General features: G+C 31.5%; 2 protein-coding genes across 2 annotated transcripts in view; both read right to left on the reverse strand.

The window, feature by feature from the left end:
• LOC129809446 (protein takeout) overlaps positions 1 to 532 on the reverse strand; it is a 4,377-nt gene extending 3,845 nt beyond the window's left edge. Inside the window, exons 1-2 of the mRNA XM_055859270.1 lie at positions 282 to 532; positions 98 to 216 (exon numbers count right to left, since the gene is read on the reverse strand). Of these exons, the coding sequence (XP_055715245.1) occupies positions 98 to 216; positions 282 to 345 (183 nt within the window). The 5' untranslated portion in view covers positions 346 to 532. The remainder of the gene's footprint in view (positions 1 to 97; positions 217 to 281) is intronic.
• Positions 1 to 12,568, reverse strand: part of LOC129802194 (uncharacterized) — a 20,095-nt gene extending 7,527 nt beyond the window's left edge. Inside the window, exons 1-7 of the mRNA XM_055847871.1 lie at positions 12,132 to 12,568; positions 11,538 to 11,647; positions 7,280 to 7,410; positions 7,079 to 7,212; positions 4,284 to 4,433; positions 4,073 to 4,216; positions 98 to 216 (exon numbers count right to left, since the gene is read on the reverse strand). Coding sequence (XP_055703846.1) covers positions 98 to 216; positions 4,073 to 4,216; positions 4,284 to 4,433; positions 7,079 to 7,212; positions 7,280 to 7,410; positions 11,538 to 11,647; positions 12,132 to 12,195 — 852 coding nt within the window. The 5' untranslated portion in view covers positions 12,196 to 12,568. The remainder of the gene's footprint in view (positions 1 to 97; positions 217 to 4,072; positions 4,217 to 4,283; positions 4,434 to 7,078; positions 7,213 to 7,279; positions 7,411 to 11,537; positions 11,648 to 12,131) is intronic.
• Between the last annotated feature and the right edge of the window lie 7,288 nt (positions 12,569 to 19,856).

Raw genomic sequence — 19,856 nt, forward strand, 5'->3', positions numbered from 1 at the left:
CTTTCAATAGTCTTTCCTCTCACTCGTGCATACACAATACAAATTGTGTGATTGGAAAACAATAAGAAAATTGATGAAAAATGTATTAGCCACTGACCTCCTCCAATTCTAACTCGGGAACACCGTCTCTCAGGTGTCTTGCAAATTTATTAGCTGATTCTATCAGGCAGGAATTGATTTCCGGATCATCTCGACTACACTGCTGAAGGTAATATGCTGCAATGTTAAGTGCACTGATCATGTTATCTTAATTGGATTTGATATTCTATCATTGAATTTACGTTGCTCAGACAGGCACAGGATGCACTGGGCTAGTAGAAGTGCAGCTGATAGAGAAAGTTTCATGATTCTGATCCTTGTTTTTTTTATCTCACGTTAAATCTCTCCTTTAGCACAAATTCCAGCTAAATTAACCAGTACGTGACACTATGCAAAAAATTTCCCCAAACACAAATAAATTGTTAACACTCTTCGCGCACTCTCTTGTGGTACTTTCTTCTTAGCGATGCGTTGTTATGAATGAACCATCGCGGCTTTTTCACCTTGGATTTTATACAAGGTACACGGTCTACCGACACTGGAGAGAGATGCCATTCGCCAGAACATCGGCACACGATGATGTCTTTGTGGTGATCATCACCATGTGTCTCTCAATCGATCTGGCATGGACTTAAAGACTGCTCGTGGTTATTTTTTCGCAAAAGACATGATGATGGAAATAATTTACTATAGAAACTAAAACAGTATATTCGTCAAATGTATTTGAAATCACTTTTCCTCAAGAATTTGCGAAGAATTTTACAACTGAAGATTCTAGATTGGAAATTTTAGCTATTACTGATCCTTACCTTTTCAAGATTGAATAAGGGAAGTGTACCAGCGATCGGCAGTGTTCCTCGGATCGTCAGGTTATTACCATATTGTTGCACCAATTCAAATGACTTTTTAAAAATTATTAGTTACTTTTTACTATTTAACTCTGACAAAAATGTAGTGCATTAGTTCAAATTTAATTTATAAAACCAATTTTCCGTGAGAGACCTGATTAAATTCATGACGATCCGAGGTACAGGATACATAGCTACAATTATACCTATTTTTATTAATTTATTGCAAAAATTTAAAATTCAAATGAACAGATATAGTTAAATGGATCACTAATATTCTGATTAGCATACACAAAAAAACCAAATAGTATTTTGAGGCTTATGTTTTCAACTAAATATGGAGCATTTCTCTTAACATTCCGATCCGGGGTGCTCTTCCCTTATATTCATTTAAATTTTTGCAAAATGATTAATCCAATTGGCTAGATTAAACCCAGTGTCATTTTAGTGCTTCAATAAAAATTAATATTTTACTATGGGAGGAAGCTGACTTCATAAATTTACTTGGATGAAATTTATCTTTTTCGATAAAATTCAGGACAGAAACTCCAGTGTTTCTTTAATCATTCATGACGTTATGCTGTTTATCCCTCTGACCGTTACAAGAAGTAGAGGTCAAATTGTGAAATTTGCTAAATTGAGGTCCTATTTTAATACGAATTTAATTATTTAAAATATTGTTTAAAATATCGGTTCGAATATCTATTAAACTTTTTCATTAGTTTTTCAGGGAAAAGAAAATGGATATCAAAAGTAGCTAGAATTTTCTTTTGAAATTTTCTTTCAAATGAAAATTACAAGTTTTCTGTTTTAATTTCCCTAAAGACGTGAAAATTTTCTCTTAAAATTCTTTAAAACATGTCTGAATGATTAGTTTTTCTTAGTTGGAAAATCTGATAAATAGAAATGTTCTTTTAAGTATTTCAAAACCTAATTTAAATCTAATCTGATGAACTTTACGAAATTTGTAACCACACTGCTTAATAAAAACATTAGGAAAACTTTTTCTGGAACAAAATACCGGGAAATTGATCAAAAATTGTATGAAAATTGTTCTTTAGAGTTACAAAAAATTTTTTGTCATTTTTTTATTTACCAAAAAAATTAACACTGTCCCGATTTTGATTATTTTTGGATAGATGAAGAAAACTTGAATGATTTCCTAAGACCTCTTCTAAAATACCATTTGCAGTTTCCTTTTTGTTTGAGAAAAATGGATCAGAAGCTTCCCAAAAGTTTTCCCAAAAATAAATTTCGGTTTTTTAATAATAGATTTTGTGAAACATTTCTTTAAAAAAAATTATCCTAACTCGTATTTTAATCTAAATTGAATGAGTTTGGATTTTTTAAAAGATTCATATAAAATCCAATAAGAGAGCTTTTCATTGATGAAAATGCCCATCTAATGTGAGCAAATTTTTAGTGTTATTTAATTATTGGTAGTGTTATGCCTTCTTTTTAATTTAGTGAATTTCGTGTTATGGGGTAACGTAACGGCCCTTACCTATCTTCCATACCGAAACAATTCTATAACCAATTCTGTGGACGTAGCATATACTAGGTAACGAGAGAGCGAGCATTTAGTAAAGCTTGGGATGCTTTGTTAAAGATAAGTAACTATACGAACTTACACACATGCTTTAGTAGTTCAATGATTCCTCAAGATTTTCGGTAGAATTCCCCAGGCGAAAGGGTTTGTTTATGCTACTTGACCATGACATTCGTATCTGCATCAGAGTAATGCAGATAATGACAATATTTAACTACACGTCTGTCTCTAAATTACCACAATTTTCAATTAATTGATGTGAAGAGTGTTATATGACTCAGATGTTTTCTTAGCGCAATGCCCGTAAGATACTTGAGAAAGTCTCATTGAAGCATCGGAAAGAATATGATTCAGTTTTTTTTTTATATATATTTTGAGCTGACAAGCATCTGATCATCTGTTGAGTTTAGAGCAAAAAAAATCTCATCAATTCAATTAAATGGGAAGATTGTATTGCATGGCGCCAAACAGGTATGACTGTATGAAGCGCATGAAAAAAAACCTTTTTTCAGCTAAGAAACACACCTTCCACAGTAGATTGCGTGTGGAGTGTGATCGCCGGTGATCGTCTTGAGGAAACCTTCCAGAGATGTCGGTGTTTGATTACTTTTTTAACTTTGTAAAAAAAAACGTTTCTTGGTAACTGGAGCAATATGATAATGAACGGGTCGTGTTTTCCAATTGAGCTGTGAAGCGACGCAGATCATATCGATCGCGGAAGGAAGATTGCAATTATCTGTTTCATCGAATTCAAATTTCTTTCTCTATAGTGAAAATTATGCTGAGAATGTCTCTTCCACTTACGATTTCCTCATCGATAAGATGCAACTTTTTGATAAAACGTTACAATATTTTCCTAGTTCTCTTTGCAAACCTCAATTTAATTTATTTTAATGGTTCCTCCCTGGTGCAATGGCATTAATTCCACTGGCAGTGGAAATGCATCAAGAATGCATAAATAATCAGCAAAGGGAAATATTGCTCCATTCATAAATTACATTAGAAAATCCTTACCTCCACCATCGACATTTGACCAAAGTTGACTCCGGAGATTATGCAAGATTACATACAAAGACAGTAATTGAAAATGTGGAAAATGTAGTGCTAATCGAGTACATTTGCTAGTCCCGACGCACTTTCAAAACGGAATCACTATGGAGAATACCTTGAACTCATTCGATGGCGCATATCCACTTAGATCTTGGTGCATATGACAAAGCACCGGGTTATTGATCGCTGCGTGGGATATTGCACAAGTGACAGGAAATTTTCTTGTAAGCAATGAATAAACTTGAGATGATCGGAGTAAGAAAATAAACTTGCCATACGACTGAATGCGATAAATGAATAAATTACGCGATATGAAACATTCTTTTTCACAGTTTATCAACCATATATTCTCATAAAAAAAACATATTGTTCAATTAGATCTACGACAGATTGTGCCTACTAAGAAACAGTATCTTAAGAAACTATCTTAAAAAAAATACATATAAAAACAAACAGCTGAAAATTGCGTGAATTTGAAAAACATCTGCAATTTGGAGACAAATTGAAATGGAAATTGCGATGACTGCAAGAGACATTCTCCAGACGATACGTCGACATTGCGGCATATCTCACTGCATTCAATCACGAAGGAACTGTTCTACGGGCACATGCTTAAGTAGTTGATTAGCTATGCGCATGAATTCAATCGAGAGCTTTTTCTGCAATTGTGGCTGCATTGCCTTCACCACTTCATGTCCATTCTCTCTTAGGAATAAGTTTGTTGCCTCAGCTGTGAATAAATTTGGGATCAGGTTGAGAGGGTGTAGGGAAGATTGGAGCTTTTAGAGGATACTTACTCAATATTCTGTTGTTCTGGAAGACTTTGGATACACTCAATCGCACCTTCTTGATGGTAAGTTCTAGAGCTAGCGTTTCTACGTGGATAAAGGTACCTTCAGTACGTGGATCGGTAGACACGGTTCCACGAACATCAGCAACAACGCCATCTAGGAAAATAGAAAAATCGAGCATAAGAAATCAAAGTTTTTCATAAGGATTTAGATTCCGGGTTTGGTGGGGCAATTTCACGTATCTGAAATTTTATTCAAGCATTATTTTCTGAATGAACATTAACAGTATTCAAACCAAATGAGTCCGTTTAGTTCCTCTCCTGTATTTTTAAAAATATCTCAGATATTTATTTATTATTCGAAAAATGTGTATTTTCAAAAGTATTGCACGTATTGCATGTGTAAAATTACCCCATCCACTCCTATATAAACCGAGTTAAAATTGCTTAGTCTAATTCTGTCCTATAGACACGAATATTTTGAAAAGAAAGATAAAGTAAAATCCTAAAGCAATTTCTGACTTATATTAAAAATCTTGATTGAAATATAGAAATAAAAGATGAAGAAAAATGCAGATAGATTGTTAAATGATTTTTTACCGAAAGAAAACATAGAAATGTTTTAAAATTATTTTTGTAAAGCTTTTGAGTTTAATTTAAAGTTTATAATTAAAAAATTAAGGAAAATCTGTTTTTATTAGAATTTGTAGAAGCGATCTTTTTTTTAATTCGAAATCCAATTTTATTACACACTTTTGCCTGTGACGTTTTCAGACCTGTGATTTTATGGTCAAGGTTTGTCTTCTCTAAATTTATTGTCAGATGAAAATTTTGTAGAAAGTTCACTACTAAATGGTATAAAATATATTGAAAAAAGCATTCTCATAGTATATATAAAAAAATCTGTGTTTATCTGTGATTTAGAAGTTACAGATATTAGCTTTTAGTTTAATGAAGTCTTGAAATCTAATATTTGGCTTCAAGATTTAACGTTTATAAAATAAGCAACATTTTCTCAAAAATTTAGAGAAAATATATCTTTAGAAAATATATCTTAGGTTTAACGAGGTTTAAGCTTCAATCTGAACAGTTCTAACATAGGTATCAATTCATAGGTTTAAGCTCGCACCTAAAGATATTCAATCTATAAGCAGCAACCAGAACATTTGACTTTTAAATAGCTCTAAGGACTAATTATAATATTCTGGCGCAAAATTTCTTAAATAACCTTGATGAAAATTTTTAAAATGAAACCAAATGACTTAACCTTGAGTCTGAAGAAGACTTATCTCAGAATTCGAAATAGAGTTCTGCAGGGCAAATAATATGAATTCTAAAAAGAAGTTGCCTTGTGATTACCTACGGCGTTTACAGAGCATCCATAAATATATGTATTTCTAGCCTAGTCTTTTGACATATGTAGCTCTAAGAACTTTATCTGTTCTTTTATCATTCTTATGCCCTGTTTAGCTATATAAAATTTATGTACAATTATTCTTGGAGGAAAGTTTAACTGGCTTCCCCTATTATTTACTTATAGTTAATATTGATTTTCTTTTTAAAAAAAATTGGGAAAATTGTCGGGTATAATTGATGGAATAAAATCTATAATAATGAGAAAAATTGACCTTTACAAGAAATTCGAAATATTCGGATAAATAAACTAATCATTTTCGCAGAATCAATACCATAGGAACGTTCTCCGGATGCAATTTAGAATAAAGTACAATTAGGTGAGATTTCATTAATATTCCCACATTTTTATATTCTTAAAAAAAAGTATATATGCAATAGTTCTCTAATCTCTTATATAAGTAATAGAAGTACTTCTAAGAAAACGTGTGTGCTATTATAAAGTTTAAATTTCTTGATAAGCATGTGCAAATATTCATATTTTAGTTAAATTCGAAGGTAAAAGAACATTTATTACTAATATGAATTTTTGTATAGGGGAAGGTGGAGCTATATTGAACTGAGTCTACATTGTAAACGCTATTTTTTCCCGTATTACGTAATGTAGACAAAACAATTAGGGATATAAATTTAATTATGGTTAGGCTCAACTTCCTTTAGAAATATACCAAAAATGGCGTTTTCAATGTTGCCCCCGATTCAATGTAGCCCCACCTCCCTGTACATTGAACTTGACTAGCTCTCTTTTCCAAAAGTATTCGGAACGTTTTTTAAACCTTAAAGGGTCGGTTATTTATCAAATCAAAATCTGATAACGCAAACTATAGAAATATTAATTCAAATAAATAAAAAAAATACATTTTGTATTATTGATTGTTATACATTGAAAAATCAAAATTTATATAAAAATTTGTAATGATCTTGACCTCTGTTTCAATTCCAAATTTGAATGAAACAAATTAAAAAAGATACAAGAAAATCTTAATGTTAATCAACTTTTATTAATGATTTAACACGATTGAAATGAACTTGCAAATTAATCGACATTCAGATACAAGATAAATGTACTTAATATGATAATTTAAATATTAAATTGATTTTGCGCATTAATTAAATCCATTTATGAACCACATAAGCTTATTCACAAACCGATCTAATCTCAATATAATTATGTATTCGCGTATTTGGTGGCATTTTTACACACGTTTAATAACTGTGCGACTCAGAAGTCTATTGTGAGATGCAAAGTTCATTTGATGGCCTTAGATGTAGCTTTATGGCGTGAATAAAATTCAAAATAAATCAAATTGATATTCTATGGTGTTGATTTATGTGAGAAAAGAAATTATCATGTTAGAAAGGAATAGAAAACTTTCTTTGGACTCTTACCGAAAGCCCCAGCAAAGTCACCACTTCCACTGGCAGGAATAATGATGAGCACCCCGGAACTGAAGTATTTCGCCTTGATGACTAATTTGGGCATCGCAATTCTTGCCTCGAATGGCTTATTGTTCTCGCTCAACCTGCGAAGAATTGCCAATTTTTCAAGATAAAAGAATTCTTGTCATATGATGAACAATTGCAAATTACTTGATGGATTTAACGGTGAAATTGCTTGCGCCGAAAACTTCCATGTTTTTGAGGTTGACTCGGTAACCCTGTGGTCCTCCGGTTAGTTGGAGCGCCAAATTGTCCATGACGAAGGGCTCCACTGATGGCATCTGCAATTAGCAATTGTGGGTGGAGAAATATTTTTTTCTTAGAAATTTTTCTATATAGGATTTTCACAGATTAATGTATGTTAATTCCATAGCGCGTATTTTTTGCTTAGTACACGTCATATGAATAATGTTCTGTATTATTATAGTTTTATAGTTGATCGACAATAGTCATGAGAAACGTGCTTTTCACTTCATATCTTAAAATGTTTTCAAATCTTAGATGTTCTATAGAGATTCACGTGGAAATCAAACTTAATTAATAGCTCTGAATCACTATTATAATGTTGATCTTGCGGAACTCGATGATGAAATTCAATAGCCATTCATATAACCCAGAATAATTATTTTTTAACACACATTGACGCATTGTCAGAACACCTTATTATCTAATCAGTATCTTTCGGGTTTAAAGAGCACTTTCAATGCCACTAAATGAGAAAATTGATCAGTTAGCCTCGAAGAAAACGCTTTACAAGCAATTAGAGTTCTTATTTCTTAAAATATATATATTTTGGATAAAGAGTCGTATAATTGCGTAATTGATGTTTTTCAATTTTTTAGCACGACCTTTTCTTTAAGAGATTATTTACTAATCGACTTAATATGAATTTAATTTCTTAAGCATTTTCTCTGCGGGTATTTACAATTCAACTGCATAGGACTGTTTACACCGGTTTTCCCAGGAGGAAATTTATAGTAAAATAATACTTTAATAATGTGAATCAAGTGATAGATTGCTAAAGGCGATTTATTTCATCATAAAATAATCAATTCTAAGAAGATTTTTCAATAAACATGATATAACATCTCTGAAAGAACCTCTTTAGCAAAGCTATTTTATTCAACTTCTTTTTATAAACATAGTTATTACTACCATTAAAGAAGAGAGAATTATCCCTGAATCATTTTTCACGTATGAACAATTAAGATAAAAGTCGGTGTTTTCTTAGCAAGTTTCTTTTTATGATTTTCTTTAATAAGGTGCTCTTAATTTCGAATATGTTTGCCTTAAAAATCTCTGAAGCAGCGAACGTTTCTTTTTGGAAAATATATTTTCCATAGAAAAATAATTGTCCATGAAATATATTTACAGTTTTTATGATCTATAGTCTATTGACTCAGAATTGTAAAATTTTAGCATCTGTTAGGACATTAAAAAATCGCAACTTCAACCAAGAACATCTTTTTCAAGTTTTGCATTCAAGAAAGCCTCGATGTGAAGGTCTGTGGGTTCTTTTTATGTCAATTTGCAAAGAAGACAATATTCACTTTCAATTTTTAATGTCTTGCACATCAATTAACTAACCCGTAAGTATTTTTTCGCAAAAGATTACAATGCATTTTCTGCAGGGAAACCTTGAAATCTTCATTATTCACTATAATAACTTCTTATGGAAACATGTTAGATGGTTCTTCTTTATTGCAAAAGAAGAAGATTGAAAATTGTGCAAAGAAACAATGAACTTTGAGCAAATAAATATTTTAGCATTGTCTCACAATTCACCTGACCATTTGGGTAACATTAGCGGCCGGTCACCCACGTTTCAGGTGAACTCAAAGGAGTGCTCTTAAAAGAGATCATTTTGTCTGTTGCATGGGTTGAATACTAAACAGTGAAATACTGTGACGATTCATGTGTAAAATAGATGAATTTAACATTGACACAGAAATATTTTTTTGAAAACTGCCGGAGATGTTTTGATGATCGTGTGTCAGAGATTTCTGGTTGGCCGGTTTAACCCATTAAGACCCACGGTATGATATAACACAAAATTATTACTTTTTATCAGTTTTTTTACAACCTATTTCCAGACAATTTCGTGGCATTGTCATTTATTCATTATATAATTCTATAGATAAATAAAAGTCAAAATTTTCACACAAATCTACTTTAATTTTTTTTTATTATTTAATTAATTATTATCGTTTTTAATTTTGATTTTAGAATATTTCATCTAATTCTGACAATGTTTGTGAACATCAATTAAATATTTTCGATTTAAATTCGATTCGAATTGTTTATAATGATTTAAGTTTTACAACAAACTTTCCACTAAACAATAAATTGTCTATTTTATTGCAGTTAGAATGAGAAGCTAGGGAAGATAAGTCCGTATTTTATCCCTATGTTTGCTTAAAAGGTTACACTGGTCTTGCAATTAAAAAAAAACATTTTTTGAGAGTAGTCTAATATGTTTAGAATATTTTGTCAAAGTTTCAAATCATTTGGAATAAAACTATCTAAAAGATAGAGCCTTTTTTAGAGATTTCTATCGCTATGCTTGACCAGTGGAAAGCATATACTTTAATCAGTGGACAAAATTTCTCGAAAACTAGTTCACCGAGTTACACTAAATTTTTCACATTTGCTTTTATAGAGAAGCGGGTTCAATACTTGAACGAAGTTTCTTTTTTTAGTTCTTGATCATAACTTCCTTTATGAGATAGAAAATTTTATTTTTTTCAAAAAGCCTTAGTTCAAGTATGAGTTTAACCCACCCTCTAAAAGGAAATATTTGTTTTCTTGGCTTTAGATGAACCTTATGAATAATCGTTTCCACCAAAACATAGTCAATAAATCAATTTTCTAAGGCTGAATTGTTAAAATTTTTAAATGCCAATTTTAGACAACATTATTCAAATGTTGTACTTTAAAATGATTTTAAGGGATTACGCAGGTCACGAACACTAAAAAACCGTAGATTCATAAAAAAAATATATATCAAAAAAAATTATTAGATTTAAACTCTTAAAAATACAAAAGTACAACATTTTCTGAAATTTTAATTTAAAAAAATTAAAAATTCAGCTGCTAGGACTGGTTTTTAGGAGACCATATTTTGGAAAAATCTACCTACTTAGCGATTGTCATCACGACTCACGATTACTCAGAATGAATTCAATAGCACGAAAAAACTTAGAAAAAAATATACTCCTTTTAAGTATCCCCTTAACTCCTTAAGAACTCAGATTAATTTGTCTTTAATTATATAATATTGAAAAAAGGAATATATACTTCATTTTAGTCTTTGAAATCTAACCCATGAACATGATAATATTCAAATATTATTTTTTGATTGTTTTATACTTTATTTCTTTTCAATCTCTTATTTTTAGGATATATCCAAACAAAGTTTTGGGCTTAAAATCTTCTGCTCGTAAAATCCTGATATGGCAAATAAAGAAAGTAAAAATTACAGGATTACATTACTGATGAAAGTTTTGAACTAACACCAAAGACTGGAGGAAAAATTATTTTTCCTTAGATATCTTTTGTTTGAACACTGATCGGTATTTTGCTAACTTTTATCTATCAATCTATCCAGCTGATGACTCAGCCTTAAAGAGTTAAGGAAATTATCGGCGTGATGTAAGTGTGGCTTGGAAGATTTTTCATGGATGACTTTTGGGTCTGGATTGCGTAAAAGAAAATGCTTCTCACCCACTCACCTTGAACGTGTGAATATGACATTGACTTTTGAATTTTATGATATACAACCTGAGCCCAAGATTTTGATGTAATAATGCATATTGGGTTCAGCTGGATAACTTTCTTGCACGAAATCATCCTTACGCAATTACGAGATTCAACACTTGCATCCATCAGTATGATTCATCTGAACCCATGGTCAACAGATATTAATGAAATTCATTATTTTTTAAACTCAACTGGGTGACCTGTCGACTTTAAGAAAATCCCGCTTTACCTCTTGTCTACAAGATTGACCTATTGGGCTTGATTACCTGAGTATAGCAAGGTGCAAAATTATATCTGAGATCAAGAACAATTGAAAATTGCTCAATAGCTCTTAAAAGCGTAATTACAGAGCGTGTGCAATTGAAAGTCAATAGAGTCAATCAGTCTTTTCTCCTCTCTTCATCCGTGTCTAAGCATATTTCTTCTCTAAATGCCCACCTAATGAACTGAACGTAATGTCATCAAATACCATAGTGGATTGAAAGTTACTTAATTTTTTCGTGCCTATTTTGTCAATAATGAATGTGTCTTCAGTTTGTCACTGTGTCCCACCCAAAGTGATGTCTCGTTTTTTTTTTCTTCTTCTTCTGTTGTGGAAAGAAAAGAGCTGTGGCTGAAATCTTTGCACAACTCCTTTTGTCGAAATTACCTCAATTTCTGGTATGCCGGTTGCCAAATAGGGCCGCAAATGGTGAAGTGCATCTCGGAGGCAGTCCAGCAATTTGGGATCAGAGCGGCTACATTGTTTGATGTAAGGTGCTGAAAAGGCAAGCAGATGAGAGTGTAAAGTAAATGCAAGAATCATTTGCCAGCAAAAGCAAAAGTGACATGGAAAGTGATGAATATGAAATTAAAAGTGTGCGATTTAAAAGAGGATCAACGACCCTTTTTGAGCCAATTTATTTTTGAGTGGGTTTTATGGAGAAAAGAAAGGTGAGAAAACCAACAAAATAATTGCAGCTGAATTGCTGCAATTGTAAATTATTAAATTGGTGATGCTGATTGCATAATAAATGTGTCAATTGGACACTTGGTAGCAAGTTTCATTGCCTGATGAACACTCTATGGACTCTTGAATAAGATTTAATGAATTTGAAATTGAGAATTTTTGCCATCATCACAAAAACTGAAAAGCACTCTGCACAGAAATCCATTTGTTTCATCAGACTATGTTATTGCTTTTCAAATATTTTTTTTTATATGCTTTATTTATTCTGAATTGTTTTTCTCAATGATTTCTTACGATTCTCTGCTGTCTGGGCAAAAGCTGCCAAGATGAAGATCATCACTGGAATGAGCCTCAACATTTTTCAAAGACTTTCAATGCTTGCTTTGGACTTAAAAATGTGAATTTGCTGAGAAAATATTATCACAGTATAATGAAGTAATAATTATTTATGATGCGCACTATACGACTTCCCACAAGGCTTTTCTCTAGACTTCCTATCAACCAAAAGCAAAATTTTTTTTTGGACAGATTAAGGATTTTTGCGCACAGCACTAATTTATCACTCGCGATTTTTTTTCAAAGTGTCGCTAAATGCACTTTTTTATGGAGCCGATCACTTTAGGTGTTCTCTGCTTGGAATCGTGTCTAGCTCTGATGAGACTTGGTGGAGCAATTGCCAGTCACATCGTATTGTAAGTTTAGAGCCCACTTGGGTATCCCCCACCTGGACTATCCAGCACTTGGTCGCCCAGTCACACTCCTCGCGCTTCCCTCGAGGCAGCAGAAAAAACCAGTAAAATTTGTATAAACTTGACTGTCGAATGCTACCGATTAACTTGCAATGGTCACCATATGCGCCAACACTAAAAAACTACAATTAAAGAAAAACCAGGAATGAACGTTGTTTACCTTATGATTGCTCTGATTCTTAACTTAAAACTTAATAAAATTTATATACAAAAATTCTGAAACAATCACTGGATTACAGGGAAATTTTTAGGAAAGATGGTTCTTTCACAAAACATCCTTTCTGGATTTTACAATGTTTAAGCTGAATTTGTAAATTTTACTAATTGATAACATTTTATACCACGAAAATATTGGATACAGATTTTTTTACTTTTCAATTTACGATTAAAAATATAATTTAATTTTTATAGATGAGAGGGGGGATATTTTGCGACATTGTATCGAAGTATTGTACTTCCTAGCAAAAGATATTGATATTTTAGAAATAAAAAAATTATTTATAAATAGATTATAAGCAAATATATATAAACCGAATATAAGCTCTTAATACAGGTTTAATTCTTTTCGAAAAGCGAACGTAAAATAAGTGAATTAGCTCAAAAAATCCTGCTCTCTCTTATGCAATAAAAAATCGTAACAGACAGCTAAAGGCACATTTAAATTTAACAACTTCCTAATTAATCCACGAGTTAAGTTCACAAAATGATAATAAATTCAACTATTTTTAAAAATAATATTAGTATCTCTAAGCTATAAAATTGTAAATTACTCTGTATTGAACATTTCAGGGCATTAACATCCAAAATGGTTTAAATTAGAAATGTTAAAATTTTAAAAAACGATGTTTATTTCTAATATTAATTGGCATAATTAACACTACATATTAGAATATACTAATTTCTTTTAAGAAATAATCCTCGTTTGACTATAAAAACCATAAGTTCTAAATAATAATTTTAATATTAAAATTCTGTATGAAAAATAAAATGATCAGTTATTTAAATCGAAAAAAACAAACAGCATAACTTCGTTTCTACGAAATCGTTTAAAACACGAAGATATATTGAGAAAAGTGGTCCCCATGAAGTGGATATTTTGGGGGGTGTAAATATGACAAAAACCACTTATTTTGTTTATTTAAATTTAAATTAAGATTAATAAAATATATCAAAGAAGAACATCAATATTAAAAAAAGAATGCGACATTTAAGAAGCTATTAACTGATATAAATGTTTTTTATGAATTTCAATTTTTGCTAAAAATTTTAATTCGTTTTTAAATGGTCAACATAAGTATTTAATTATTCTAAAACTTGTGTAGCATTTTCAAAACTATAAAGACGTACCGCTTACTAAAATTCGAAAAAATGTTTTGTAAATTTTATTCATTCATTCATTCATTTTCAACCGCTTATCCCTATTCCTCCGCCACTTCTGGAAGATGTTCGGGTTCGATCCCAAGGCGTTCCAAGGCTAGATTCTGAATTTAATTCAGCCACCTTGTCCTAGGTCTGCCTCGAGGTCGACGCCTTCTCACAATGGCTTGCATAGCTTTTCTGGGGAATCTTTTCCCCATTTTTTATTTATTTTTTAAATTTGATTTTTCACTGAAAATACACAATCTGTGGTTTCTTTAACGAATATTTCCAACAAAAACTGGTCATTTACTCGACAACTTCATTGCAAATCTAATTCTAATGCGACTTTCAAGAAAATGAATTCGACTTTTAAATTGCACGAGGGTTTGTACCAATCTTTTTTTTTGATCCTCCATGTACTCAAATACTATGATCCTCGAGGGCGGAAGTGCCAGCCCACATATGTATGGCATTTATCTCATTTCCCTCCTGAGCACATGTATGGCAAAAATTGTTCGCCATCCGCATTGAATGGGAGATACTTTTACTTTCAAATGGGGAAATCTTTGTGAGGTGCAATGATCGTATCACTTATTACCGGAATATCACTTGAGGAGATCATCAAATAAGAATAACGTGAAAAAAAGGTAAATACTGGTGACTTCTTCGCTTTCTCTCTTTTGCTCGCTTCGCACAATTAGTCAAACAATGGGGTAAATATTTTTTGAGTGATTGCATAAAAAAAGCTGCCATAGGATGGAAAAATTGCCGGTAGAAGCTTCTTTTGTTCAAATCACCAATTAAAATTCTTATTGAGTTCAGGGGCATCTTTTACAGCTTTTCGCGTCAATTTCACAGCCGGGGAATTTTGATGCATTAAAAATTGTAGTAAAGTAATTCAAACAATGGGCAGAAAAATAGAAAATGGGCAAAAAAGCACTTTCCTATATATAGAACCCGTATGCCGGTATCTTCTATTTTGCCAGCAAACCTCTACAGAAATGTCTTGAGTAATTAAATTGCTCAAGTGTTAATCAATCAAGGATATGTTTCTACACAGTAAAATAACGTGTTAAAAAGGTATCATTGTAACAATTTCAATATGCACCTCTATAAGTTCAAGTCTGCCACTTCTTCTTTGGCTTCTCTTTTTTTTTATGTAACATTTGCTCAATTGCAAGCGACCTACAAGTTTTGCTGTCATATCTGCACACTGTCATGTTAAAACAAAAAAAAGATCACATATGTTTAAGCTTCTGGGGTATAGAGGCGAACAGTATCAGAGAAAACGAGATGAGACAAATATTTTGCAATCTGTGAACATTTTATATGGAACTCAAATAAACTGTACAGAGACCAACATCTCAAGGTAAAACTGCCTGATTTCACTTGATTGAGTATAATGCTATTGATTTTGCTTTCAATTTTTATGCACTGATCTTACAAGTGCCCTGCTTTTTGTTCTTATCTCACAGACGGTGAACGCCCATCGGGTTCGTCTCTTACTAGTTGAAGTCTTTCGTTTTAAATGCCACAGATCCCACACCTAGAGATCAGAAAATTTGCACCAACACACAAAACAATTTTAGGCCTTCCGTGTTGGAATGTGATGTCTGAAAAAAGAGGTCTGCATGCGAAATATCAAATGAACGCGTGAGTTCTGGCACAAGAAGAAACCTAACGTTTGCAAGATTCTGTTAAAAATTCTTCAGGTCTCTCCTTCTGCCAAAACAATCACGCTCAATTAATGCATGTGTTATTTAAGTAACTCCTCCTAAATCAACTGATATAAAAACTTTGCAACTTGTCTCTAAAAAGACATATATAAAAATGAGATTAAATCTTTATCTGGAAATCGAGAATAAAAGAATAACTTATACACGATTAATTTTTATAGCTATTTAACTAATATTCGTCCATAAAAGAAATATAAACACATCTCGTATATCATACATTTTACTAAAGGAATAAATTACAAAAAACAATTTAACAATTTAGAACCACCTTCCATATTTTTATTTTGCAATACGAAAGAAGCTAAATAAACAGGGAAGAATCTAAGAACTAAAGAATCTAATTAATGTAGTGTCTTTTATATTTTAAACTTGACAAAATTAGTCTATGTTGTATTTTGTAAATTTTCAAGAGGATGTAATGTTTACTATAATTTGCTATTTGAGCAACAAAAAATATTCATTCGATCAAAGCTAGTGTTTTCTCTTCAAACATGTACAAATTTTAGCTATTTGTAGTTAGATGTACTATTTTTTGTTGTATAGGGGAGACCGGGGAGGTTTGGGACACTTTTTCATGTTTTGACTTTGAGACACTATTCCAAAAAACCACGATAGTGTATTACAATTTTATGCGGTCAATAGGATACTTATGGGTATTGACTTTATAAAAAGTACTCGATAGAACTTAGAAAACAACTGAATTTTCTTGGAGAAGACAAAACATTTAACTTGACGCTTTGTCCCAAACCTCCCCGATGTGGGGCAGTATGGGACGCAAAAGGGGATGTTTGGGACGCATTTTTTCTCGCATAATTTGCATTATTGGAGCACGTTAATTAATTTTAAGTACTAGATTAAAAATATTTCTAATCGAAATAAAAATGTTTAATCTTTTTTTTCATACTTAGAAATTAATATCAATTTAATTTGTACAATAGAGTCATTTATTGTCAATCAATTATTTAAAGTATTTTCTTCTTATTTTCCATCTACCTTTTGTTTTCTTTTTTTATTCTAAATATTGCAATCATGATTATCAAATTCCTCAGGCGAGTAGATTTTCTTGCAACTCTTAGTTTTAAACTCATTGATGGTTTCCTGTTTGATTTTACGACAACTGCATGGTACCTGTCTTCTCATTATTTCTCTAAATTAGCTCTCGCCTTGCCTTTTCTGGGGAACTTGTTCGAGAAATTTTCGAAAAAAAATTTTTTTAACTAGATTGGGCAAAGATCGAATATCCTCTGAGAAGAAATTATTAATTCCCAAGACGATGATGGTTTAATTGTCCCTGTAGTTAGAGAAATCTGCTCCACTGGAAAACTTTGCACAAGAGGAAGATTTTCAGTAGAAACTGGGCATTACTCTTCATTTTGACAATAAACAATTGCATACCACCTACAATCTTGTCGAAAATCAACGTCCCATTCATCCCCCTTCAGGTGTCCCAAACATCCCCACGTGTAGTTTTGGTTTTTAAAACCTTTATGTAAAAAACAAGAGCGTATAATCTCTGAAACTTTTATAAAAAAATATGTTCCCAGATTACACTGCTACCTAATGAGATAAAAAAGTTTTGATTATATATCGCTGATATAAAATACAAAGAGGAAAACTGGGACGTCAAAATATACAATTTTTATCAATTTTTAAAAAAAATGTTCATAGAATTAAAATAATAAAACTGAGGATATCCATTCTTTTAGTCAATGTACATCTTAATATTGCCTACGACTGGGTAGTGGTTAAATCCCATTTATTTCAAAAATTAATTGAAAAAATCGCTTTGTCCCACACTACCCCTGTCCCAAACCTCCCCGGTCTCCCCTAATCGTTGTATTACGATACTTTGAAGCAATATCTATCTATATATCTAGGATTTGTCTCGTGAATTTTGGTGAATCTCATTGAAACATATGCATTTTCCCCAATTATGCTTGTTTTAGTACTTTTCGCCACTTGTTTTAAAATGAATTTTAAATAAATAAAAGACGTATTAACCCATTAGAATAGTAGAATAGAACTACTACAATAGAATAGAACACTACTAATAATATAATATAATAGAATACTACAATAGAATTATTTTATCTTAGGTGGTCAAAAAGTGCTTACATGGCGAAAAGGGCTGACTCTACCGTACCTACTAAAAGATTCGTGCAGTAAAAACTACCATGAAAAATTTACAATTTACTGATTGCATTTAAAATCTTCTTGTAGTGTTATTAATTTGATTACTTTCTGGATACTATTTTCTAACATTAAAAAAATAAGAATTCAACGTTTTTTCCAACCCTATTAAGAGCTTTAGAATCATTTTACTAGATATCCCGATCGAGATGTAAAACAACAAAAAGTGTAAAATCAATAGAATCTTTTAATAATTTTATACATTTTTATTGAAATATTTACATGGAAATATAGGGGAGACTCGGGCAAAAAGTCACAAAACGGATATTTTATTTTTTTACAAGGTACCCTAGCGCCCCAGAAAATTCTGATTAGTGCAGTTTTATAGGAAATTTACTGCTCTACAACTTTGTGAAAGTCATTTTCCTCTATTTTGTAAGGAAATACATTTATCGAGCTGTTTTCTAAAAGGTAATTTTGAGACCATTCTCAAAAATGCTGGGGCAAATAGTACCAGGTATGGGATATTATCACATTTTGATTTGCTTTATTACTACCTTTCGTAAATTAAAAAAAAATAGCTAGGTGACATATTTTCATAGGAAATTTATCCCTCTACACCTTTGTAAAACATAGTTTTCTCTTTCTTAACGATAAAAGCGCTTTTCAAGCTATTTTAGAAAAAACACACACGAGACTGCTAATCGTTTGACCAATGAAAACAATAAGCGTCGAGATGCGGAAATGATGTTTCTTCTTGCCGTGAGACGTCATAAATTGCTTCGGTCTTTATTACTTTTTGCTCCATACCTTTTGTTACTTTTTACCCCAAGTGGTCATTTTTAATAAAAGGATTTCTGGAGAAAAGAATCTTTGTAAAATTCTAAAATAGATAGTGGTTTCGTATTCAAAGAATTCAAATCATTTAGGAAATACTTAACAGTGCATCAATTTTGGAAAATAAAAAGGTAAAAATTGATATCTGTTGCAAGGAAAATATTTCAAAAATAGGGCTAAAAATTACAATTTTTTTTATTTTCTGAATTCCTTGTTCAAATTCCAAGAAACTTACGACTTTGAAGAAGGTCTATGGAGGCCATCTATAGAAAAAATTTCAAGCCGCTATCTCTTTTATCTTGGAAGATAATGAATTTTCAAATTTTCAATTTGTGACTTTTTACCCCAGTCTCCCCTACTAATTAATATAGAAGATAACGTATTTTTTAAGTCAGGGGCAATTTGATACGAGACGTTGAGATTTTATCTTAAAATATTGAACTTATTGTGATCTAGGGGAAATTTGGGCAGTTGTAATAAAATAATCGCAGTGTTTACAACTACCCCATGTTTACTACTTCCCCAGTTTCCCCTAGTATTATGTAATTTTAGGTAATATTAAGGACGTTTCTTCACTATGGAACCGGAGAGTCTGGAATTTTAGGTGATATATAAAAAAGAATATTTTTGGAAAATTTACCCTAATTGCACCCATGTTTTCAGCATCTCAACTTTTTCCTTTATACATAACAATAATCTAAATTTGCGCATTAAAATGGTTTTCTTGTTACTTCAGAATGATAATTGTATTGTTAAAAAACGTATGGTGCGAAATCTGTTCGAAAAACATTTAATGATAAAAATACGCTTGGTTTATAATGTTTACGATGTTTACAATATAAATTTACACAGCAAAAAAACATTTTTTTTTTAAAAAAAACCATAGAATACGCAGTTTATTTCTAATGTTGTATGCTATTTATTTAAGTAAAATAATTCAAACCTAAGATGAAAATTTTCAGTGAAAGAATTAATGTCTCAAAATATCACAATTTTGTGTCAATCTATCTACGAAAAAGTTGCTTGTGCAATGGAATTTTCCATTCTCTGGTCAAACTCATTTATTTTACACCAACAACTCTTTTTATAGATGTATTGAATTGAAAAGGAATAGGGACAGTCAGGCACCTTTGAATTGGGGACACTTTGAAATTGGGCTTCATTCTCCTATTTTTAAATGTCATTGAGCCTTATTATAATGTAATTTA

Source organism: Phlebotomus papatasi, chromosome 1 (assembly GCF_024763615.1).
Source record: "Phlebotomus papatasi isolate M1 chromosome 1, Ppap_2.1, whole genome shotgun sequence".
NCBI lineage: Eukaryota > Metazoa > Arthropoda > Insecta > Diptera > Psychodidae > Phlebotomus > Phlebotomus papatasi.